Raw genomic sequence first — 25,296 nt, forward strand, 5'->3', positions numbered from 1 at the left:
ACATAGTCCTGATCGATGAGACTCGTAGTGGAGTTAACGCTAAGCTGGAGGATTGGAGACATACCTTGGAGTCTAAAGGGTTTAAGCTGAGTAGGACCAAGACAGAGTACTTAGAGTGCAAGTTTAGTGAGACACCTCAAGAGGTTGATGCGGAAGTTAGGCTTGGTGACCAGGTCATCCAAAAGAAAAGTAGTTTCAAGTACCTTGGGTCTATTATGCAAGGCAACGGGGAGATTGACGATGATGTCACACACCGTATTGGGGCAGGGTGGATGAAATAAAGGCTCGCTTCCGATGTGTTATGTGACAAGAAAGTGTCACCACAACTTAAGGGCAAGTTCTATAAAATGGTGGTACCGGCTATGTTATATGGGGCGGAGTGTTGGTCAGTTAAGGTCTCTCACGTTCAAAAAATGAAAGTTGCCGAGATGAGAATGTTGAGATGGATGTGTGGACATACCAGGAGCGACAAGATTAGAAACGAGGCTATTCGGGACAAGGTAGGAGCATCTTCGGTGGAAGACAAGATGCAGAAAATGCGACTGAAGTGGTTTGGGCATGTGAAGAGGAGAGACACAGATGCCCCAGTGCGGAGGCGTGAGAGGTTGGCCATGGATGGTTTCAGAAGAGGTAGGGGTAGGCCGAAGAAATATTGGGGAGAGGTGATTAGACAGGACATGGCGCATCTACAGCTTACCGAGGACATGACCTTAGATAGGATGGTGTGGAGGACCCACATTAGGGTAGAAGGCTAGTACATAGTCTCGTTATTCTTCCTTATTAATAGGCGCATTAGCGCACTATAATTTCTTGTGCTCTGATTTATGTTATTATCTATTACTTTCTGTATTTTGATTACTCTATTTTATTTGTGTTGCTCTCGTTATTTGCTTTTCCATATCGCTTTGAACTTCTTAGCCTTATCTAACCTCTTTTTATGCTTTTATTGAGTCGAGGGTCTTTCGAAAACAGTCGTCCTACTTTGGTAGGAGTAAGGTCTGCGTACACTTTACCCTTCCCAGACCCCACGTTGTGAGATTTCACTGGGTTATTGTTGTTGTATGCTATTATCCTAAACTACCTGGTGAACGAATGAAGTTACTGTATACAAATTAAATACAGATTAAACTAGTCCATTTCTTGGAAAAGTAATCGGATGGAAAACCTTCAAATAGCACAAAATCTTTACTGTTTGATACTCAGACCCCAAGAATGGAAAGGACATTATTAAATCTCGGAGTACTATATTCAATTGAGTCTACAATATTCTAATTAAATGATAATGTAGCATAAGTACTTTCAATTAAGTATTAAAAAAATCGCATAGAATTATGTTCAGAACGGTGATTTTTGCACGTGGAACAAGATTTCCATAGAGGCCGTCACGACGAGGCAAATCTAAGCCCCATGGTAGACAAGTGCGAGAAAGGGTTCAATATACTAGTGAGAAAGCGTAAGAATTACGCAGATTGCTGCCCTAACACATAGCGCATAGGGCTATGTACCAACTACCCGAGCAAACCAAAGCCAGACATTTTAGCTTCTTTGGACGATGCAAAATTGGTCAATCTCTAAGTTCGATTAAGCTTCTACTCTTTGCTGGTCCAAAACCCAAGCACTTCACCTACTCCCTCCGTATCATATTAATTGATCACTTTTTATTTCGCACGTACTTAAGAAATCATAAATAAGAAGATAATTTTACTAATTTACCCCTTGAAAAACTTCTTGGGAACTTTACAATGCAAACACTTTCAAAAGAATTAATTGCAGAAAAAAATGAATTAATGTTTTCTTGATTTAGTAAGGTAAACAACTAATATGAGACAATTTTTAGTATAATGATCAACTAATATGGATGGAGGGAGTATTAGTGTTTAGTGCATGTAAATGAGGAAGATTATAGTACTAATAAGTATAATTGTCGATACTTGTGCTCGAAAGGCTGCAATAGATTCGAATACAGCTAAAGGCAGCTAATTAAGGATCCAAAAGATATCATTATATTTTTTCTAATTTTAACACACGCCATTCTATCTTAACTAAATAGCCATTCCTGTTGCAGCCGTTTGATCTTTGGAACATATTATTTCATTCTAAAGTTGGAACTAAAATCACACTGGACGTGGCAAAATGGCTGAGAGTGAGAATTGCAGTAATCAATATATCCAATCAGGCGCAATTAAATACATTTAACTTAAACCTTGTAGGTTTATAAATTCTTCATTCATTGTCACCACTTACCGCCTCCAAATTGCCTTTTGTGGTCCATGGAAGCAAACCGCTCGAGCAGGAACTAACTAATACATATATTGACACGCAGTTCACTTCTAGAAATCACCCAAAACCTCTTCATTCGACTTGTAGAAATGACTGCTCAACAGACAGTATATACATAATGATAGAGATATAAAATCACACTTTTCTAATCAGGGAACTGGGAAGTAGGCTGCAAGTGCTTTTCCATTTCCCAGGTCATTCACACCTCCTCTATATTTCTTTATTTTAGAACATACCATCTTTAATAAAATAAATTGCAACAAAGTGACAGAAACAAAGCGACCTGTTCTTCCTAGAGAGAGAGAGAGAGAGAGAGAGAGAGAGAGAGAGAGAGAGAGAGAGAGAGAGAGAGAGAGAGAGAGAGAGAGAGAGAGAGAGAGAGAGAGAGAGAGAGAGAGAGAGAGAGAGCGGGAGGGGGTGTAAGAGGTTCCTTCCTCAGTTTCCATCCTCAACTAATCTCAATTAAGGAAACTACTGCTGAATTTCTGTATGAACAGGACCATCACAAATTACACACTTGTTTGGTTTTCAAAAAAGCATCTATCCGTTAAGAAGTGAGAAAAGAAAGAAATGAGGACACTTCCTTCCTGTAAAAGCACATTGGCCTGAAATGGAATGTGCCTAATATAGTAAACATTTCAACTTTCACTATTTCATGAACCTGAAGTTTTTTTTTTTTTATGACTGTAGTGTCCGGGCCAGCTTTCGCGCACCTCGACTAATTCCACGGGATACCTGTCACCTCCCACCAGAAACAAGTATCAGGTAACTCTGTCCAAAAACCTGAAGAAAATTAGGGTGCTTTGTTTGATATATCATACAGAAGAAACTACAATCTCTGACGTTAATTCTACCAGCTGCTGAATAGCTCTACAAAAGTAGAACTTAATGTGATATTGATCTGCCACTTTACATCTCTGTAGTGCTAAACACAATCAGATATGTTAAAACCAGCAGTTTGAAGTTATATTACCAAAGACTTCCAATAAAACTAGAATTCACACACTTAAGCCCTAACTAAAGCAAAATAGTTTTGCCATTTCACTGTCTAATAAAGAACTTCTCTCGTTACTGAAGGAAGCTACTACTTTATTGTTAGATACCAAAATACAACCCACAAAGGACCGAAGAGAAACCTGTGCAGACTAAACAGCATGTCTGCAATTATTTCTATAGTATACACACACTTCATCCATAATACAATGATTCTTAAATTGGAACTATATGGTAACTTATGATTCTATACACATTCTCCCCTAGCAAGATTCATGTGCAAACCATCTCAAAATACAAAGTATTCAGCACTGCCCTTAAAAATACTTATTGACGCAATAATGTAAGGTGATTAATTATGTCAAGAGTTGGCTTCACATTTTTAATTGTTCAACCTCTTACAGTCTTACTAAGCTACCTTTTCAGGACCAGTGACTCTTCAGGACTAAAACTGACTATACAACTGAAGTCTTTCCACCATGGATACATCACCATCTTAATACAACAGTTTAGTTTAACACCATAAAAGCAATACGCTGCAGGACTCTAAGTGACACCTCATTAAAACTGGAGATCATACACTGTGATAGTGATGTATAGTTTGTAATCAGAAAGTGACAATAAATAGGGTGTCTAACTATCAAAACAACCAGACTATCATATCGATGCACCTCACTATTAAGTAAGACGAATGGCTTCAAAAAGTTTGGTAAATCAGTAAATGTGTTGGGTTTCTAAAGCCCCATATATGTGCAAAAGAAGAAATGAGTCTAAAAGAGTTTGTCCACCCATTTCCTATCAAAGTGCTTGTCCATCACATGTGAAAGTTTGACTTGACCTCATTTATATCATAGATGGATCTTGGACTTAGAGCACAAGTTACCTAAAACTTAGTTACTTTTCATGAATTCTATTCTGAACAGTTATTAGCAGAACTTAACTATTATCAAAAGGCACAGCTTTTTGTACTGTACAACCACCTTCTAATACGAAAAGTTTACGCCTTTATATTAGAATGTTCGTTCAATCTCCAGAAGTTACTTTCTGGTATCTGATAATAGACTTATTGTATCTAATAACAGAAACACAAGATTATGATGTATCAGAAACTGTACTAAGTGTCTATTGCAGAATATCCCAATTCAAAGTACAAGGAAGAAAGAAAGAGCAACAAAGGAATAAATCTCTTTGCGAAATAGTAACAAACAGTTGGTAGACAAGACGAACCATCAGTGAGAGCATATATTTTTCAAGCGATCCGCCGCAGATTGGTCCACCGAATACTGAAAAACAATAAGAAATTGCAAGGGGGTATATCAATTACTCGATCCAATTCAAAATAAACATTAAAATAAACGAAGGTGCTACTGAGTTGTACAATAGCTAGAACGCAAGTCCCTCGATTTTAATTTTTCGTGTTAATATGATACCTTCTTGAGGACCCAGAGGGAATGGTTGTAAGTTCGTTGAAGGAGTTCTTGGAGAGCATTTGGATCATTTGAGTCGATTTCTCTGTAGTTGACGAAGTTTTCTCTGGCGTATTTTGCGTAGTAAGGCCTCGAGTCCTTCGGTAGTCGTCTCACCAACCTCAGCACTTCCCTGTAAGCACCTATAGCTTTCTGCATTTCTTGAAGAATCATTTATCGTTAATAGCAATTCGCAAAATCTTGAGTGATACAACGCAATATTGTTTAGGAAAATCCTCCTTTCTTCTTTTCCGAGTCCTGACTCCTGTGAAGCCTATGGATCGGGTACGGATTTAAGGCCGGATTATTGTTAACCCATTGACGTAATGCTACATTTAAATTTAAAATAAATAAAAATAGAACAAGATTATTATTTTTTCGTGCATCGGTCGATCATTTATCGGTTCGATTTGTTGGATTTTTATGCTAAATCAATAATCAAATCAGTAAGATGTTTTTATCAATTCTCAATTTATTGGTTCTTGGTCTTTAACGGCTGATTTTTGATTTAATCAATAAAAGAACGCTCATAAAACAAGTATATGTCTTCTCCAACAATTTGGCACAATGTGACAATAGTGTAAATTTACATAATGCTCCTAAAATAAAAATAATAGTAACTAACATAAAAAGAATTATACAGGTGCAACACAAATAGAATAACTAGGACAATAATGTGAATTGAAGACTAAAGGAAAAAGGTAGTAACAAGTAAGGTACTGATATTAATATTTATTTTTTATTTAGGGGTAAATTAGTAAATTACTACCATCTTAATGGGTTATCGATTTACCCAATAACTCAATATTAAAAAAGCAAAACCGAATCGATAATTCAATAACTTTTTTTTATAAAATCATTAAAAATTTGTTAACCCAATAACAAAACCAATAGCATTTTTATCGATTCACTTTATTGATAGGTTCGATTTTTACACACCCCTATTTTTGAATAACAAAGGCAAGATTTAAATAAAAATAATAAACAATTTAACAGGATGAATAGAATAACAATAGCATGAGTTTTGTCAGCTTGGTAAAATTTATGAATATTTTAACAAAATATATAGGATGAAGATTGCATTCAAGTTAGGAAAAACTACATGATATAGCAAACATCAATATATATTTAATATAAATAGTTACACTTTATATTTTTTATATTATATGGATATAATTAAATATTGAATAGCAAAGTTAATTGTACATTAAATTGGCGCATTGTATATTAATATATTTTCTACAATGGATTATATCTTTAATATTTTAATCAAATATGCCAAATTTTAATAAGAACAATGAAAACAATAGAAGAAGTGATGTATCCCAAATTTTCTGTTAATCTATTTAGATTCCAATCAGATATGCCTCAAATAGGTAAATAGTAGTTGTTAATTTAATAATAGAAAATTGAGAATTTTAGGAACGTAAATAAAAAGGTATCAGTTATATTAACAAATTTTATCTTATTTAATGCATTATATTTATGATTGTATTACCGTATAAATAATAAAAAATATATTTATACAAATATACAGCTAATTATAGAGATCAATTATAGTCATTCTTGATAAATAAATTTGTAGCATGGAATTATTATAGCTCAAATATTTAAAATTTGACAATATTTAAACAGTGACAAATCATACTATTTGTGCAAAACCTCCAGAGTGACGGCCACAACCCAACAGGGAACTGGGCCTAATGGCTGGTTCACTTTAATTTAGTAGCTACATTTACGATTGAGAAAATTATGATAATAAACAAACATATACTAGTTAATTAGTTAATATATCTATAGTTTGAATTAATTATGGCTCGAGGCAAACATCTAGTTGTAATTACAGTTTGAATTTTGTATAATTCGCGCGATTATATAAATGTTGTGCGCGATTATACAAAAGTTGTGCGCGAATACAGTTGAGTTTTGTATAATTCGTGCGATTTATACAAACATTGTGCGCGAATCGAATTATATAGCGAAATATATAAACACTACAAATTGTATAGCGAATTATACAAATGTTGTGCATGAATTATATGGTGAAATATACAAACGCTATACAAAAACTGCAAATTATATAGCGAATTATATAAACGTATACAAATGCTGCGCGAGTTATACAAATATTGTTATAACTATAGCTATGAATTGTAATTATCAAACTATAGTTATGGAGTATAATTAAGATATTTTTGAATGAGTATTATGAGAAAATTCACCTTTACGATTTGGCTCACTCCATTTGGTTTGAATTTTCGGGTGTTCTTATTAAAATGGAGGGCACGTGTTCTATATTAAATATAACAAAATTAAACTTAATAACTACTATTTGCCATAAATCATACTTAGAATAATAGTTGTTTCGTATTTAATTTTCAAAAACTTTATAATATTTTCTTTAAAGCTAGTCAGATTTCAAGGTCCATGCTAGTGTCGGGGAAGCCTATCTATGGTAAATCAGGAAGAGGCTAAAAGAAGTAAATTTTTGCTTTTCCAGCTCACTGCTAAATGTAAAAAATAGAAAAAATTATTTAAATACATAATTTATTTTATTATATTTTTTAAAATTTTTTATCATTTGAAAAAATTACAAAAAATTCTAACTCTTTCCTACTCTCTGATTACGCGATGTATTGGTCGGATACATCAATTTACGTGATGTATCAAAACGTTAGATATATTACTTTACGTGATGTATCGGTCAGATACATTATTTATGTGATGTATCAGGACGTCGGATACATTATTTTACGCGATAAATTGATCGGATACATCACATAAAGTGATGTATCAGGACGTAAATGATGTATCCGAATTCTATTAAAAAGAAGAAATTTCGGACAATTTTTTAAAGAATAGAAATAAAGTGTAATTAAAAAGAATCACCGTGAAATTTAGGTAAAATTTACTAAACATGTGGAATATTTTTAGATGAACGATCATTGCAAAAGTTAAAAAGTACTAATCAGATTCTTGAATATTTGAAAAAAAGTAGGTGGTAATACAATGAAAAAAATAAACTAAGTAGCTAGAATTGTGGAATATCAAATCTTTTGGAAGCAAAAATATGCAGTATTTATTATTCTAACTATGGATAAGGTTTGGTTTTGATTAGTTAAATTTGAACCATTAATTTTAAAATGGGACATGCATGTAGCCAAAGTATCTCACATCCAAGTAATATTTTGAACCATTAATTTTTAAATGGGACAGACATGTAGCCAAGTATCTCACATCCAAGTAATAGTTTGAGAAAACGAAAAAGAGAGCCGGATAACTTCGAAGCGAACACAACTAAATTCGAGTGAACTAGAAAGAAGGAGAGAGAGGAGACCATATTCAACTTTATACAAAATTAAATAAATCTTTCATTCTTCAAAGTTCTTGGCTCCGGACTGTATGAACGCGGGAATAATTTGTGCATCGAGATAATTTATTTTTATTCATCAAAGTAATTAATTTTTCTTAAGGACATATTGTGTATTCAGTGAGTTCGATTTTTTGTTTTTACATAATTTTTTCAGACCCTATTCTTATTTTCTGTTCTAATTCTGATTTTTATTTCAGAATTTATTTTTATTGTTTCATCATTTGTTTTCAATACAGTTTACTAATAATATTTAAAGCATAACATTAAAAGAAATTTTGATATATTATAAATATCTTAATTAAGATTGAAAAATTCAATATTCTTCTAATTATTTTTTAGTCAAATTAAGACAAACAATTATAATTACATGCACTTTCGTGGAATACAAGTTTACAATAACATATTGCATGGAGAATTCAACTTTAGTTCCTCTGGAAAGAAAAAGATCTCGTTCTAAATATTAAGCCGTGAAAATCTACCGCCAAATAATTGACATAGATAGTAGAAATTAAATAACACGCGTCTCATTCACGAGAGGCCATCAGCAGCCAGCAGGGTCACTTTGTTTTTAGGAATTGAACGTGGAATATCGTAAAACCGTAAAAGTCAGTTGCATGTATACTCATCATCATGAACTGTGGTGGATTATTCAAATTTTTTATTAAGGTGTTTAAAAAATAAAAATATAGTATTTGAGATTTGAATTTTAAGGTGAATTTATAATTCCTAAACAACTAAATCAAACTCTACTCATATATTTAAATTATAATTAAAGAGTTCAAAATCTATATATATTATATGCTTTTTCTTTTATGACTTATAAATCATTATCTTCTCATAAAATATTAAAACCCTCATTCTATTAATAATGCTAATAATATAAAAAAAAATCTACTTATTAGATTTGTGTTTCCCTCGTCGAAACCCATGTCTCCATTTTGTCATTGAAACATGAAAGGTTGCTAACTCTCCACTCACTCTTTCTAAAATCTAGTAGAAATTTGGCATATTTGCATGCATGACTTCGACGTTCCTCCTATTTACACCACATAAGTCTCTATCCTAATTAACTATCGTATAGTACCCTAAGAAAAAACAATATTTGTATGTTTTCATTCAATAATGCAATTTTCTCCAAATAGAAAATTATTTATTTACCGGAAAAAATCTGTTGACATGTTTGCATGGAGCATTTAATGCAATAAACTTAAACCTCATATATACAAGTCCTTCCTGTTATAACCACTAATTCTTTCGGACAAAATTACCTCCATGTTGGCCACCCTCTATTCACTCGTTCACTTTATAAATTCTCACACTTAGCTTCCACACTATAACCTTAAACTTCCAAAAGCAAATTTTGACACAACAAAATCAAAACACAAATTATGGATGTTTGGTCTTGGATATGTGAACTTCCTGACTCAGAAAAATGGAGTGTTGAGAATGAAGATTCCTCTCTCATTTATAATCTTGCTACTTCCATAACCAATTCCAATCAATCAATTCTATTCAAAGCTGAGAAAAAAAAAATTGAGCCTAATAACACAGAGACAAATTCTTCTTTGGTTTTCTCTATATGTTTGTTGGGGTTTCATGACACCACTCATGAAGAGGTGACTATCTGGTCTTCTGACACGTGTCATCTTTCCTCGGACAAGCCATTCTTGCCACTCGTTTTGCAACTGCTTCAAGAAATCATCTCGCGTTCGCCCACGGCGCATGGTAGCTCATGCCCACGTTCGCACCTCCAGAAGCTCCAACCCGACCCTGTTTCATGGATCCTCGACTCACACTCACCAGAATCATTCTCAAGCTTCTTCAATCTCATCTTCCTCACGCGACTTTTCTGGATGTTTGCCTTCGACGCGCCTCCGGCGGTGGGTTCTCTTTACTTCCACTCTATGCTAGTTCCGAACCTTGAAGCCTTCTCGTGCAAGCACGCGCCCGTCCTGCGAACCTTCTTTATTTCAGTAGGGACTGACGTGGAACTCTGTTTCATGCGCACGTTTGGGTACATGTTAGCAAAATGGTTGATTTTAAAGGAAGTTGGCGGCGTAGGATTAAAGTCGTTAACGCCGTTAGCATCTCATTGCCTAGGATTCTCATACGCCACGGAGGCTCACGGGTTATGGATGTTGAAAGGATACGCGCCTGTGAAGGCAATGAAATCCACGCGCATGAACGTTGACAAAATTCAATTTCCTGTAATTGAATCGAAAGAGATTGCACTAAAATATACACTGGCCCATCAACAGCTCGAGGCTGTGATCCAATTTGAATATACGGTTGGATTCTATGATGGGTTTATCCAAGTTAGGGCCCGTTTGGATAACATACGTATTGGTGTGGCAAGATTGGGCTTTAACAAAAATGAGGATGAAGAAGATTCTTATTTGCAAGAGAAGTATTTTCCATCTAGGATTCGAGTTTGGGTTGGGCCAGAAATAGGTGCTAATTATGTTGGCGGGTTAAGTTTGGGCCGGTCCACTAACAACGTAGAGCGCGAATTCGAGATGCAAAGAGTGTTAAAGGGCAATTTCGGGAACTCCAAACAACCAGAAGTGAAGACAAGGGCAAAAATGGCAACAAAATCAAAGATGAAAAATTGGAGGTGGGACCAAGAAGCTGAAGGGAATGCAGCCGTATACGAAGCGATATTATACGACCACGTGTCTGGCTGTGAAATAGCCACATGGAAGCCGGTTAATGGGGATGATAAGAATAATCAACCTATGAACAATTTTCGAGGAAGATATTTTGGAGGGAATAGAGCATTTACTAAGAAGGGTGGTTTGGTATTTGCAGGGGAGGAATGTGGTGAAGAAGTGGGATGGAGATTGAGCAAAGAAATGGAAGGAAGTGTGTTGAAATGGAGAGTAGGGGGTCAAGTATGGTTGAGTTATTGGCCAAATAACGTGAAAAGTTCATATTATGAGACAAGGTTTGTGGAGTGGTGTGATGAGGTAGATTTGCCTTTGATTCCTGGGAAAATATTTTAGGAATGATATATAAGTGACTAATTAAGTACCTATTTTATGTAATACTAATATATTGTGTATATTATGTATGTTTGTATGTTTAACAGAAATAAAGCTATCATATTTGATGAAGTATGTGCAACTTTTAAATATTTTTTGCAACTGCTTATGGGAATTGAATAACAAAGCTTGTCTAATTAATAGTCATACGTCTATTCAATAGTACCAAGCTCTTTATCTATTTTGATGTAGCACATAATGAAAGACACTTGTCAAAGGCTGAAGAATTTGTAAACACATACCAACCAAAATATGTCCACAAAAACTCTACAATATTCCTGTAAATAAAACTTATTTTGGGTGGACAATTTAAGGTCGGGACAAAGAATATATATCACGAGAAGAATCCAATAGGGATAATTAGTCTAACAATAAAATTTTCCCTAAAATCTCTCTATAAAGAGTTACTATCAAATATGTTAAGGTTAACCTTTTCCTTGCATAGGATTATACAATATTATCTTTTCCTGTTACAGGTGTTATATTTACACCTTCAAGCATTTTAATTTGTGATTTTGCCTAAAGCTTGAGCTAGAGCTGATTGGTTTTGGTCACAATAGAGTGTGGCATTTGTACATTTTCCGTTCTCAATAGAGTAAAATCCTATCACCATAGGCATTCAAGCACATAAGAGAATTTTACAAAAAAAAAAGAAAAGAAGGTGACATAGTAGCTAGATAGAAAACACAAAATATTGGAGGATTGTGAATATTATTAGAAATTTGTTTACTTTATCTCAATCGAATTACAATTTTTAAAAAAATACCAAATCATACTAATTTATCACGGCGAAATCACGATTCAGATGAAAATGTATATCAATTAAATGTGATTTAGTGATTAGAGTATAGTGAAACTATAGTTTAGGCAATGACTATTTTCTTATTTATAGAACTTCATGTTTTATACCCAACAAGCATTGCAAAAACTTTAGGGTCATTTGATAAGAGAGATAAGATAAGTAAGGATATCTCGTATAGTTATTTTATCGTATCTAGGATAGTAATCTTATTGTTTTAGTACAAATGGTGAGATAAAATAAATTTAAAATTAATTAATACCTCAAATTAAATATAGATTAAAATTAGGAAAAATTATTTAACTATACGCCCCTTTTTATCATATTTTCTTATTTTTCCTACCGTTTCAAAAAATATCAAAAATCTCTTCTTTTGCTTCCATCATCTCCTTTTTCAGATACATCAAATCAGAATATCATACTTATGATTTTCTTCCTTTTTTCACTCCACAAATCTCTCGACAGTTACATTCATTAATCTATTTTTGAATTTTAAATATTTTCTCTTTTCAATTAATGATTTCAAGTTATTCAAGAGGTAGATTTCTTTCTATCACTTAAGTATTTTTTAATTATTTTTTTTAGTTTTTTCATCTTAAAAAATTGCTGATACATATGGATGAAGGTCGATTTTTGTTGTTCATCTTTTTGTAATACATATATGTTCATATTTTTAATGTATCTAGTTGTTTTTGTTTCTTAAATTAATGTATAATGCCTTCATTTCAACATTATGATATATTACATTTGCATCTTATTTTCGAGATGGATAGATTTATCATGATACATTACTATTTATGTACCTTGTTTGAATTGTTAAGTACATTATTTCTACTAGATACCTTAAATAGGTAATTGTTGCCCATGAGATGTTATATTTGAAATAAATACATTACTGGTAGTCGTTATGTATCAAATACATTTATTATAAATTCAAATTTTTGTATCATGTCCAGAACTCATGTATATCAAAAAAAGATTAACAACAACAACAACAAAAATCAACAAGTTGTTCTATCAATATTGTGTCATATACATAACTATGAATATGACACAAACTGATATTGTTATAAAAATATTAGTGTTTATATGTCAATAATTATATCGGATAATGTCTACAGATACATAACCTTTTAGTTGAATAAGTTAAGATGTATGCATCTGGTAGTAAAAAATTATGAAATTTATAATAGTTATGTATTAAATAAACAACTATGAACATGATACATACTAATTTGTGTTTTAATAAATTAAGGTTGTGTATCAAAACTAATATTTGAACATAATATATTGTACATGATAAAAATGTAATGTATCATAAAATTGAAAAGAAGGCATGATACATTAATTTTAGAAAGAAAAACAACTAGATACATTAAAAATTTGAACTTATGTGTATCACAAAAAGATAAACAACAAAAAATAGAAAAAAAAAATCAACATTCTGATTTGTTGAAAATAAAAAAATGTGATGACGAAATCATTCTACACATTCTTCTTTGCTCTGTACCAACTCCCGTAACTTTTTTTCCCTTTCAACAATGGATCCATTCATGGATCTTGACTCAAAGCCTTACCGAAGCCACCACCAACACCCGTATTTTGACCAACAACAATTCCATCACTTTTGTATCGTTCATACCTCACCTCACTTTTTCAGAATTCGTAATGTCTCAACAAGATTGACAGATTCATGTTGTATTAATACAATTTATCTAAAATTTTGATTCAAAAATTGAAAGTTCTTTTGGAATAATGGGAAGAAGAATTTTGAATTGTATTAGCATGTTTCAATTTGTCAGGGATTGAATCCCATTGCCAAAAAAGTTTTTCCATAATTTATGCTTTCTTTGTTTACTTTTTTCCTTTTTAAACGCAACAAAATATTCAATTAACAGATTTTCCATTAATTTTCCTTTTTTACGCAACAACATTAAATGCATCACTATGTATCAGGGAAGATGACTTATATATCCGAGTTTCTAAAAAAAAGTGATTTTTATAATTTGAAAAAGAATAGAGATAAGATGTAATTGACTCTTAATATTATGAGATTTATGTAAGTTATACTTAAAATTAATACCAAATTTTATCCCACGTATCAAACAAGACTTTAGTTTGGGAGGAAAATATTCACCATATGAAGAAATGGGGACTAGTTATGCAATTAAAATCATACTCCCTGGGTTCACTTTAGGCGAGTACACGTTCATTTCCCTGGTCAAGCGCAGCACTATAGTATAACCCTAAACCCTAATTCTAAACCCACAAAGACCAATTTGCTGTGTTTGGAGGAAATCAACAGAATTCAGCAGCTATGGCTTGGCGTGGTTCCGTTACCAGATCACTCATTTCCACCGCTAGGGCTTCCACTTCCCGTTCATCTCCGACCATTAACCGCGTACGCACTCCTCCGATCTCCGCCCCTCGTTCCAACACGCGCCGCTTCTCATTTACCAGTACCAGGTTCTCCATCTAACTTTTTTCAAACTTATTGAATATTGGAACGAAATGTATATCAATAGAGAGGACTAAATATGTAGAATTTACCTAGCGGACTCCAACTAGTTTGGGATTGAGGCGTATTGATTATTGAATTATAATATTAAACTATTATTGAAACAGCCTCTCTACTAGTGGTAAGGTCTGCCTACACTTTATCCTCCTCAAACCCCACTTAGTGGGATTATACTGGGTATGTTGTTGTTGTTGTGCGATATTAAACTAGAATTATATGTGCGAAATATAGCAGAATGATGTGGAAAATTCTTACTGATCAACTGCAGCTAGTTTGTGATTGAGGCGTATCAATTATTGTTATTGATGATGAGATAAAAAGTAGAATTAGATGGGCGAAATTTAGCAGAATGGACGTGGAAGATTCATACTGACCAATGCAGCTAGTTTGTGATTGAGGCGTATTAATTAAAACTAGAATTAGATGGGCGAAATACAGCAGAATGGATGTGGAATATTCACAGTGACCACTGCTGCTAGTTTGTGATTGAGGCCTTGTTTGTGTTGTTAAGAATTCCATCAGTATTATTGCTTTTCCTTGTCAAAAAAAAGAATTCCATCAATATTGTATTTAAGATTTGTTTCATCATCCTTCTCCCAAGAAATGAAAAAAAAAAGTTTTTATTACAACTCTTGTTTTTACATCTGTTTAGGACATTGGGAGCTTTGGGGTGTACTCAGTCATTGTTACCGCTGCACAATATGGTGGCTGGAACTCGATTGACTTCTCACTTGTCAGTTAACGTGCGGGCTTGCTGCGAGCTGTATCATGGTACCTTCCAACGTTCTTGTCAGGATCGCTAGTAGTTTCTTTGTGAGTCTTGTTCCGTTTTTAGGATAGAAGAAATAAAATGGTTTTGTTCGGAATGCAGTTTTAGACTTTGTTTACATGATCGTGTCTTCTGCATCTGGAATTGTTCTTTTCAGTATGCTATTTGTGCAAAGTGAGAATGTTGTTTGCTTTTTCATTGGTGAACTTAAGGGGTGTTCTAGTTAAATATTGTTTTTGTTTGTTGATGTTGGTTGATAAGAAGGAATTGGGGATTTATAGGGAGGAATGGAAAAGATGGGTGATGTCAGCAGCACTTCCAAACCTCCAGTGGGACATTTTGAAGCTTTGTAGGTTTCTTATATTCTACCTTCTTTTTTATGGTTTTTGATTGATAATATAATATCATCTTAAGTTAGCAATTCTGCATTATTGATGAAAATAAATGTGCATTGAGTGGGAGAAATGATAGGTCTTCAGAGTTTGAGTGGCCTTATATAAAATAGATAGGCATTTGATCTAAGGGAGCTATCGCCTTGCAGTTTTCTTTGTTTTACTCTTCTTCTTATGCTAAACGTCTAAACCGTTTCATACCTGTTTTCTGCATGGTAAATTAAATCTGTATGATCAAAGCCATTTGGTCAATTTAAGCCTAGCATAATCATTGCCTCATTGGTGTTTAAGGAACTATTAGGTTCTAGCCAATTTTTGTCTTTCTGCTCTTTTCTAGTATTACTTAACTAGTGTAAATTACAAGTTATTTCCCAAATATTCCTATTCACTTTGTAGTATCAGAATTTAAAAAACTACCTCATAGTTCAAGACAGTTTGTTTTTATTACAGACTGTAGATCTGTAAGTAGTTCAGTCAAAGTGTATGTTTCTGGAGTGTATAGTTCAAGAGGTGATCTGTGAATGTAGAACTTCAGTTCAAATGTTTTCCATGGAGCATGACATAACATAGTGGAGTTGTCAAGAGTTAACCTAATTGGTAATCAAATGGGATAAACAGCCAGGCAGACATCATGGAAGTAATCCAAAGGGAACTAAAATTCAAAACAACACTCAAATATGTTGGGAGGGACAAGAATTCAGTGCCGGGGGTGACTAACTCTCTTATAGATTGACAAGTTGGAAGATGATCTTTATCACGTAATGGATTTCCTATCTTTGAGAAGTTTCTTTTAGTTCCCACACAGGGGTGGATGGATTCAAATTCAACCAGATAAGATGCAGCGTAGGAGGATTGAGTGCAATTATATGGTCTAGCCATCTATTTGTTACAGACAAGCAAGTAAAATCAGCCATATGTTAAGCCAATAAAAATGTAACTAAACATTTAAGTGAGGGGAGATGCCCGGGTGTGGGTTGGCAGGTTGTGAGATTGTTCACAATAGGCATTGGTGGTTTGAAAGAAGCAGATCGTCAACACTGTTGTATTTTACTAACAATCTATAATAGAGACCTTGTATGAGCTTCAAAGCACCAAATAGTAAGATTTGAAAATTCAAGATGTTTCTCGCTTATTGCTATGAAGCACCTTCATACAACAGGCGGTACCAATGTGCAACAAACAGAGAAAAGTCACTCATTTCCAACTGACCCTGTTGTGGTGGAAAGTGTGTACATAGATGTGAAGATGGAGCTTTGTTGGCCTTACCTAATCCCATCCTGTGGAATTATCTTATTTGGGTTTAAGAGGGAGTGTAAGGTCAGTCAAAAGATACAACATATTAATAAGTCAGCATCCTAGTTCTCTTCTTGAAATTAAGTGTACAGATTCTAGGGATGCCCCCAAATCTGTAAACTTGAAATTGGAGGCGGGTGCACATCGAGTATAATACAAAGACACACTTACATTACTTCAATGAACCTGCATACAATAAGTTATAATTTAGAAGCGAAAACCAAAGAACACAGGAATTCATTAGTATAATATTTATAGAAATAACAACTTGATGAAGGAAAAACAGAAATAACAAACTGCTCCTTGAGGAAAACTGGAGAAGGAAAAAATCAGTGGACCTAAATTAAAATTTGAGGGCCTAATAAAGTATCTCTTCGTTCTTTTGTTTTTAGATAAGTGGAATGTCTGTAATTTGTACAAAACCTAAACAAGCAGACTTCCATTTAATTCAGAAACATCATCATCTATTGGCCTCCAGTCCACATTTCCCCCTAGCATTTGTGGACTGCAGACCAAAATCAAGCAGCTTTTCATGAGCACCTTTTCTCTAAATAGCTTTCTCTTTCTGTTCATTCGCCTGCTAGGAGTTTAGTCTAATCTAGGGCTAGAATCACTCAAATCCACTAAGAGCTCTGTAATATAATGTAATATACTTCTGATCCAGAATTATAGACGCACCATTACCATTGAACAAGATTTCTATGTCAAAGAATATCAGCACGTTTCCATGTGTTTTCGATAGTGGACCTAAATTGCATGAGTTGCTTTTGAAACCTGGCAGTCTGGCACTATTAGAATTGCTTTAGTTGTTCCATAGACTTCCATTGACTAACACAATACCACATGATTTGTATCTAACAGGTACTTGAACACAATTACTGGAGCAGCACAAAGTTGCTCGAAGTTTATGGTAGTCTTGACGGGTAAATGCATCTCTGGCAATCTGTTTTGGATGCATAAAATAATAGGTGTAATCTTTGTTTTTCACATTCTAAAGATAAACTAGAAAATATATTTTTGACGGACAGTGTCATAGAGATTATATTTGTTCAGTTTAGTGCTCATTCGTGTTGACCTATCTTATGTAAGCAATTTGAAATCTTCTTATTCTCTGTCTCTTTCGCAATCTTGTATGATGTCAGAGTGGAATTTTTACCAGTATGGTTGATAAAAATGAACCGGGTTTATGCTGTATATTGTGCACATACTTTAGGAGCAATCGTGCGCCTTACTGTGGCCATCTTTTATTGTTAGTGCAACGATACAACACTGGACTACTGGAGGGGTGATGAGCAGATGTGCGTAAGTACTTGTTTTTTTTAAAACTTCTATAGAACCTTTACTTCTATGTTCTGGTGTAGATATTAAATATTGATCATTTCTGTAATGCCTATCTAGAAAAATAAATTGGATATTTTCAAGAACGAAGCGGCCAGTGGGAGCAATTTTCTAAAATTTGTATCTGGATGATGTGAGATTAAGAGCAAATGAAAGAATAGCTTGTTAAATGTAAGCGTCAAGTCTCAGTCTGGATCCTTCTTAAATTTGGACTTGGTAAGATTACAAACTGTTTAAAACTTGGTAAAGTTTACAAGTGATAAATGTTAAAAACTATTTTAGGTGTATAAAGTAGTATAAATGTTAATCCCAACATTCCTATTCCCGAACTACTCCTTAAAGTGAGTAAACCTTAATAATGAAAACATACCTCATACCACCAATGGAAGGGATTTGATGAAATAACTGAGACCCTTCTCCTCTGTGGCTATATCTTTAATTGGAGGTATTGAGTTTGTATTATGAAACGAAAAAACCTTTAATTAGAGATATTGAGTTTGTATTATGAAACGAAAAAAACCTTTCAGTAGAGAACACCTTACCCATTTGCCTATTTGGACGAATTCAGATATTGAATGATCAATTCGAAAAAAAATAAAAAATACATCAATCACTGTATCTTTGGAAATAGATACTCCCTTTGCTCACTTTTAGTTGTCCACTATGGACTCTGCACTTTAAAAAAAAATAAAGTATATATTTTTTCATAAGACCTATTGTTGTATAGTTTTTAAATTTTGGAAGATAGTTTGAAAAATAAGTAATAAATATTAAGGATAAAACATCAAATATATATATATATATATATATATATATGTTAATATAGATAAATAATTTTTTTTAATATAATGAATAAATAAAAATAAACGAGCACGATAATACTTCCCATGAAAGGACCAACAAAGGACGGCAAATCTTTCAATTTATTTTGTTTTCCCAAAAGACGGAATAAAAGGCTTTCCGACATCTATTACTTGATGTTGCTGCTTACCTAATCTTCAAATTCCTCTTGATTTTTTATTCAGGGAATCTGATGTGACCGCTACAATTCCGCCAAATACAGTATTCCATAAATTACATAATTTTGGATTAAAATTAATGTAATGAATTACTCAACATTCAGAGACACTTCACTCACCTTTTTAAAAAATCAAAACTAAAAATGTCGATCGCAAAAATAGAAATCGATACACCTTCAAACCAGTATTTTAGTATTTTATGAAGTTCAAATACTCAAGTCCAGCATATAGAAATCATGACCCATATTTGCAAATACTTAAGTATAATAATTTATGCCCAACGAGCTAATTATTACTTGCACTCAATGGAAAAACTATTTCCTCAGATCTGTTAGTGATTTTGTAACCCCTCATGACAAAGAATGATCGAAAAAGATATCTCCTTCGAGTGAACAAAAAAGTAATTTGGCATTTTCCCTAAAGGGGTCCTCATGATGCCCCTATGATCTTACCCATGATATGAATAATATGATACCTTCTTTCTCTAAAGTATGCTAGCTAGTCTCATGCAAGTCATCAAGTACTTCATTGATCTTTACCATAGTTGACCTTGCACTTGCTCAACTTTAATGAATAATTAAAGATCTCCTCCATATAGATTGGTGTGGTAGGATGATTAAAATCTCTCTACCTTTAATCAGAAGTCTTGTTTGCTTCATAAATAGATCTTGTCAGACACGAATTTGAATTAATTGAGCTTCAATATAATTAGCGTACCTCAAATAAAAAAGAATAATTGAAGATCTCCGAGTTACATAAGTACATTCAATCAATCAAGAGGAATATGTATCGTTTTTATTATCTCATTCTCTCCGTCCGTCCAATAATCAGCAACACCGACTACTCTTTGGCTTTCATCCTTCTGCCACTTAAAAAGGCACCATTTTGGCTCCCAATTGGCCAAGTTCCAATACTAAAAATTCTCCTCACTTTAAATAGTCCCTCCACTAAGAAGTGTCTTAATCAAAGAATTTTTTTTTACTTGAAGGATTCCTCTTTATCTCTTTTTGAGAAACTATAGTTCAGAGGAAAGGTTCTTTGAGATATAGCAAAGGACATATAGATTGACTAGTCGCATCATTATCGTTATCCTCTTCAATATGCCTTATCTCATTGATTCTTCAATTTAGGTCAGCAGACCTATTGCTTTCTTTAGTACCTAAATCAAGGAATAAACCTTACTGGTACTTTGGACCACATGGAAGCTTGAAAAGTTGGAATGCACCACTTTGGTGTACATATAACAGAATACACTAGGCCAAATAAGTTTTTTCATAGTACTAGGTCTAAGGACCACTTTGTTTCCAATGACAACTACCTTTTTTGCTAATGATGTACGGATAATTTTCGTAAGCCCTGATCCAGGAGAGAAACACCGAACTACCAGCATGCAATAGTGTGACCTACTGATCAACATAGTATGTCAAAAAAATATATAGGACTATCAGTGATTTTATTCTCATACGTGTAAGTTTTGATGGGCAGAATTAGCTGGTACCTAGAGCACAAGAGATAGTTGGCTCGAACACCATGTTATTTAAAAAAGGAAAAAAGATGGAAAACCCCCAAACATAACATATAAAGAAATAGGGATATGTAACAAGTGCAATAGTGCGACCCACCATACATCATGAGGCATTTGGGACGTAAAAAGTGGTATTTCATTTTCTGGAAGTGAACTAATGACGAAACAGACTAATCAGCAGGAAAAATCCAAAACTCTTGTTAAAAACGTCTAGAAACGGACAATCTGAACGTATGCTGAACTGATTATTGCCTTCAACATATGTGACAGTATAACACTTCATTACATGAACCTCTAACCAAATATTCGGTGCTCCATAAAAAGAAAAAACATCAATTGACAGTAACGAAATGATGGTTCTAGCATCAGCTGCAGAAACTTCTTTTTCAGATAAGAGTGGTAGCCAGGTCAACTTGTTTTGATGTCGACTATTCCACCGGATACTTATTACCTCCCAACAGATTCAGTTGCAGAGGATTTGATCTGTTTCTCAACAGAACAAATATTTTTTACTCAATTATTTTTTATCAACTCCCTCCAACACCTTAATTATTGAGAGAGAGAGAGAGGTGGGGGTATCTATATCTCATGGTAAACTGGGGTTTCTGCTGTTCATATACAATGCCCACTATCTGTCAGAAAAGAAAACCCAACATGAAGACACCCACATAGGTCCTCATGTTTAGAAGAAAATACTAAACAAAGTTGGAAAAAGATGCTATCTCATCTCTTTCCTATTTTAATCACTATTATTGACAAATCTTTGGACCCTACCACTCCATCAGACATTGAAACAAGTCACACTCAATATAGTATGACTACCACCACTCACTCCAACATCTACATTCTGCTTCCTAAATCTTCTCATTCACTCGTTCTTTCACAAAGGAAACAAGTCACTGCTGGTGGGTTCCATCTTTATAATACTTCCGCACCTACTTTATATGAAAAGTTTTCGCAAGCTACAATTTTTTTTTACCCATCACTAGCAATAATAACAGCAAAAATGACACAGACAATCAGAGCAGAAGATCTATTCTTGGAGCTATCAGGCAAATATCCTGCTCTAAAACCCAACTAATTCTTCGAAGTCAGACAAGCTTCAATATCAAGCAGCCAGATCCAAAATCTATGCCTTTTAAACTGATCTCAAACCCATAAACTTTAGTCGTGTATCATACTGAATACTAGCATAATCAAGTACATCCTATATGACAAAGTCTACATTAAAAACACAGTAAAGAAACTGTAGGATTATATTATCAGACCATAAATTGAATCACAGTGATACTCAACCTCAATTAACTCCAACGAGAACTTGTTAAAGGCAGTATTATTTGATTAGATAAAAGAGAAAAAAAAAAAGAAGTGGGGGAATCGCGGCCTTGACAGGGACTGCAGTGAAACATGACGTAAGCATTGTCCCCCTGGAACACCAAGCCTCACTAGGTGGGGACAGTGAAAAGAGATATGATAAATTTCAATACCTAATCTCACCTTCACCTCCTGCATGATCTAATTTTTATTCCTTGCCTCTATGATCTCTGGCCCTTTAAGAGTCCATTTGGTCAGTATCTTCATAAAGCCTCTTCCTATATCTAGTCATCTACAAATTTAAAATTGGCTCTTCAGCAAACTTGTAGGGGAGGGAAGAAAAAAGACTTCTGCATAATTGCAACAGCCAGCAGAATGAGAAGTGCTGAGGATGGCAGCCGGGGAACTTCAATACTTGATCAAGGTGAGTGGTTGAGTTTGAGCTTAGGAAGAAACTCACCTTCAACATCTAAAGAATCTGAGTCACAGACAAGACCTACTCCTGGCAAGGTTTTTTCATGTAACTTCTGCATGAGGAAGTTCTACAGTTCACAGGCTCTGGGAGGCCACCAGAATGCTCACAAGAGAGAAAGAGGGGCAGTGAGACAGTATCAGTCCCAGAGGATGATGACAATGATGGCTTTGCCTATCAACAATCCCATGTTCAGATCTCTTGGCATGGTTCCCCACTCACTTGTGCATAAAACAGGTAGAGATGTAAGTACAACTGTGGCAAGGTTCAGCGAGGCTAGTACAGGCTTTCAAATGACATCTCATCCCAATCCAGTAGATGAAGGATTTGATTTGAGATGGCCAGGAAGTTTTCGACTAAATCCACAACAATCAGAAGACCAGGACTCAAATACAAATAAGATTGATCTGAATCTCAAGCTGTAATTATTCTACTCATCTATCGCAAATGAAACTATTTTCTATCCTCTCCTATAACAGCTTCAGCTTGGTTCATCATCAGTACATGAACTGACTGTATGATCTGCGAGACCTGTTTAGAGTAAAAGATCTAGAGAAGTAGTGCTCCTAAATGTCAAGATTTCCAGCGTAAACCTGTCAAATGAATGATACCTAAATGTAATATGTACTTTTCAGTTTCTTGTTATTCCTACTGCACTAAGAACAACTTTTTAACATCTTACTCTCTCCCAAATAGTGGCAGAAGGTTATTGAATATGCATTTTAAACTTTTTGGTATTAAGCTCCGCTAATCTAGAGCAGTATGTTTAAGCTTAAGAAATTAGACAAATCCGATTAGAATTTTAGAGGAAACAGCAATTTTCTATCTTGGTTTCTTGATGAATTTAAAGAGATACACTCGCAAAAGAGAGAGAGAGAGAGAGAGAGAGAGAGAGAGAGAGAGAGAGAGAGAGAGAGAGAGAGAGAGAGAGGAGGGAGCCAGTGCGTGAAACGGAGCACTGAGGTAATAGTGCAGATGGAAGCTATGGAAGTCCTCATACTGAGAAAAATATTTGAGCAGATGTAACTCCAATCCCTGGTTAGCAACATCTAACAGAAGGAAATGGATAGCTAGTCTCTCGCCTTCCCTACTTTCTTTCTTGTTATTTTAGATGACGGTGGATAGTGTTCAGGACAAAGTTGTCACACAGTACACTGGGAAATGAAATGAATGGGTCTTCACCTCTATTGCTTTCAACATGTCAAATGTAAGTTAGACCTCTTTCCATGCCAAACGAACAGAAATCAAAAGGCCTTATGGTCAGCAACAACACTTAAGTACTGCACGAAGCAGCAAAACAGAAACCCACCAATAGCACCATTCAAGAATTTTGTTGAACCAATCAAGAATTTTGTTGAACTTCTGCCGCACACGCATGAAACACAAGTCTAATATAACACTTTATACTTTCCCGTTCCAAAATCACAGAAGTCTAGGCCTACTTTACTCAGCACCAAAGTCGGCAAGCCATTCACTACAAAGTGCTTCATAAGGTTGGTGTGAAAGCATGTCAGTAATCACTCCAACTGTTCAGAGCTATACCCTTACTGCCATCGGATTCTACAGAAATAGCGGACCTACTAGTCGTCAACTCTCAACTTTCAGATTGTCTAATACATAAGAGATAGCAACTTAAGATAATATCTCATTGTAACACCAAATGTTCAATCTATTGTAACTTCACTTACATACTTAGGAACCTACATAACCAGTTGAAGTTATAACATTTCAGAGTCAGTAGCAAAGAGAACTTGACTTCTCAATTTGGCAATGTTAAAGTTTTGAGCTTCTCAAAAACATTGAGGAAGAAGTGGTGCTTCCTCAGGTTATTGCATAGCATGCACTTTGTCATAAAAACTTCTCTGAGGAAGAAGTAGTGCTCTTCTATATGACATGAGGCAGTTAAAATGTAGGTGTAGAACAGGCCAGGACACCTTCACCCCCCTCCCACTCCCACCTTGAAATTTTGATGTTACTACTGATTGCTTTGAAGCTTTTATATTTCATATCAATTTGACAAAAGCCACCCCGCACCACTTGACCGCCAGTTTAGATATTAAAGGTCAACAGTTACCTATAGTAGGGAATGCAAGTTATCATCCATTATTAATGTTTGTTAACAATGGTACAAGATTCTACAGAGCTTACAAGATTCCTTTCACATTTTACAAAACTACCACTCACCACCTCTGACTATATTTATTTGTACATGCTGCATATATGCTTGAATGCACTTCATAAACCTTTTTATTCCTCCACTATCTAAGATATACCAGTATAACCCGTTGAACCTAGTGTTCCTGCTTGGCCAACTAATGGAAAATGCCCTTTAGATCTCATCATTTCCCTAGATGTACTGGCATAGACCATCAGAACTCTAATGGACTTTGCAATCTTCTGGAATACATAGATCAGAACCACACCCTATAGTTGAAGGCAATCTCATTTACATGCTCTAACAAAACCTCGACAAAGAGAAAGTTTGAAGAAAGTAATTATGGGGAAAAAGGTTGGCTAGTGACTGAATCAACCCCACTACCCTGGCAAGGAACACTTCGATATATTTGTCTTATGTTTGCAACATGTCCTTTCAAGTGCAGCCTTGAATTTTTTGGGTAAAAAGTACACGAAATAGTCTTGTTGATGAAGGCGGTGAAATTCAAACTTAGAACCTCTATCTGCTCTGAAATCATATTAAATTGTA

At 34.4% G+C, this 25,296-nt stretch overlaps 4 protein-coding genes across 6 annotated transcripts; 3 read left to right on the plus strand and 1 right to left on the minus strand.

Moving 5' to 3' along the window:
* Positions 1-4,373: 4,373 nt before the first annotated feature.
* Positions 4,374-5,047, minus strand: LOC129885608 (LYR motif-containing protein At3g19508). The gene is made up of 2 exons (XM_055959952.1): positions 4,704-5,047; positions 4,374-4,556 (listed from the first exon to the last, which is right to left on the minus strand). Exons 1-2 carry the CDS (start codon positions 4,911-4,913, stop codon positions 4,503-4,505), a joined length of 264 nt encoding a protein of 87 aa, XP_055815927.1. The 5' UTR covers positions 4,914-5,047; the 3' UTR covers positions 4,374-4,502.
* Positions 5,048-9,364: 4,317 nt separating this feature from the next.
* Positions 9,365-11,225, plus strand: LOC129885610 (uncharacterized). Its single transcript, XM_055959953.1, has one exon. It carries the CDS (start codon positions 9,501-9,503, stop codon positions 11,112-11,114), a length of 1,614 nt encoding a protein of 537 aa, XP_055815928.1. The 5' UTR covers positions 9,365-9,500; the 3' UTR covers positions 11,115-11,225.
* A 2,939-nt stretch (positions 11,226-14,164) lies between these two features.
* LOC129885611 (uncharacterized) lies at positions 14,165-18,118 on the plus strand. 3 transcript variants are annotated; one of them, XM_055959955.1, is made up of 4 exons: positions 14,165-14,418; positions 15,123-15,241; positions 15,521-15,588; positions 17,786-18,118. In XM_055959955.1, exons 1-3 carry the CDS (start codon positions 14,270-14,272, stop codon positions 15,541-15,543), a joined length of 291 nt encoding a protein of 96 aa, XP_055815930.1. In that variant the 5' UTR covers positions 14,165-14,269; the 3' UTR covers positions 15,544-15,588; positions 17,786-18,118. The 3 variants fall into 3 exon arrangements, with proteins under 3 accessions (XP_055815930.1, XP_055815929.1, XP_055815932.1); XM_055959954.1 differs by lacking the exon at positions 15,521-15,588 and having other exon boundaries at positions 15,123-15,283; XM_055959957.1 differs by lacking the exon at positions 15,521-15,588 and having other exon boundaries at positions 14,167-14,418.
* Positions 18,119-22,297: 4,179 nt separating this feature from the next.
* LOC129885612 (zinc finger protein 4-like) lies at positions 22,298-23,319 on the plus strand. The gene has a single exon (XM_055959958.1). It carries the CDS (start codon positions 22,496-22,498, stop codon positions 23,015-23,017), a length of 522 nt encoding a protein of 173 aa, XP_055815933.1. The 5' UTR covers positions 22,298-22,495; the 3' UTR covers positions 23,018-23,319.
* Positions 23,320-25,296: the final 1,977 nt, after the last annotated feature.

This window comes from Solanum dulcamara, chromosome 4, assembly GCF_947179165.1.
Source record: "Solanum dulcamara chromosome 4, daSolDulc1.2, whole genome shotgun sequence".
NCBI classification, from domain to species: domain Eukaryota; kingdom Viridiplantae; phylum Streptophyta; class Magnoliopsida; order Solanales; family Solanaceae; genus Solanum; species Solanum dulcamara.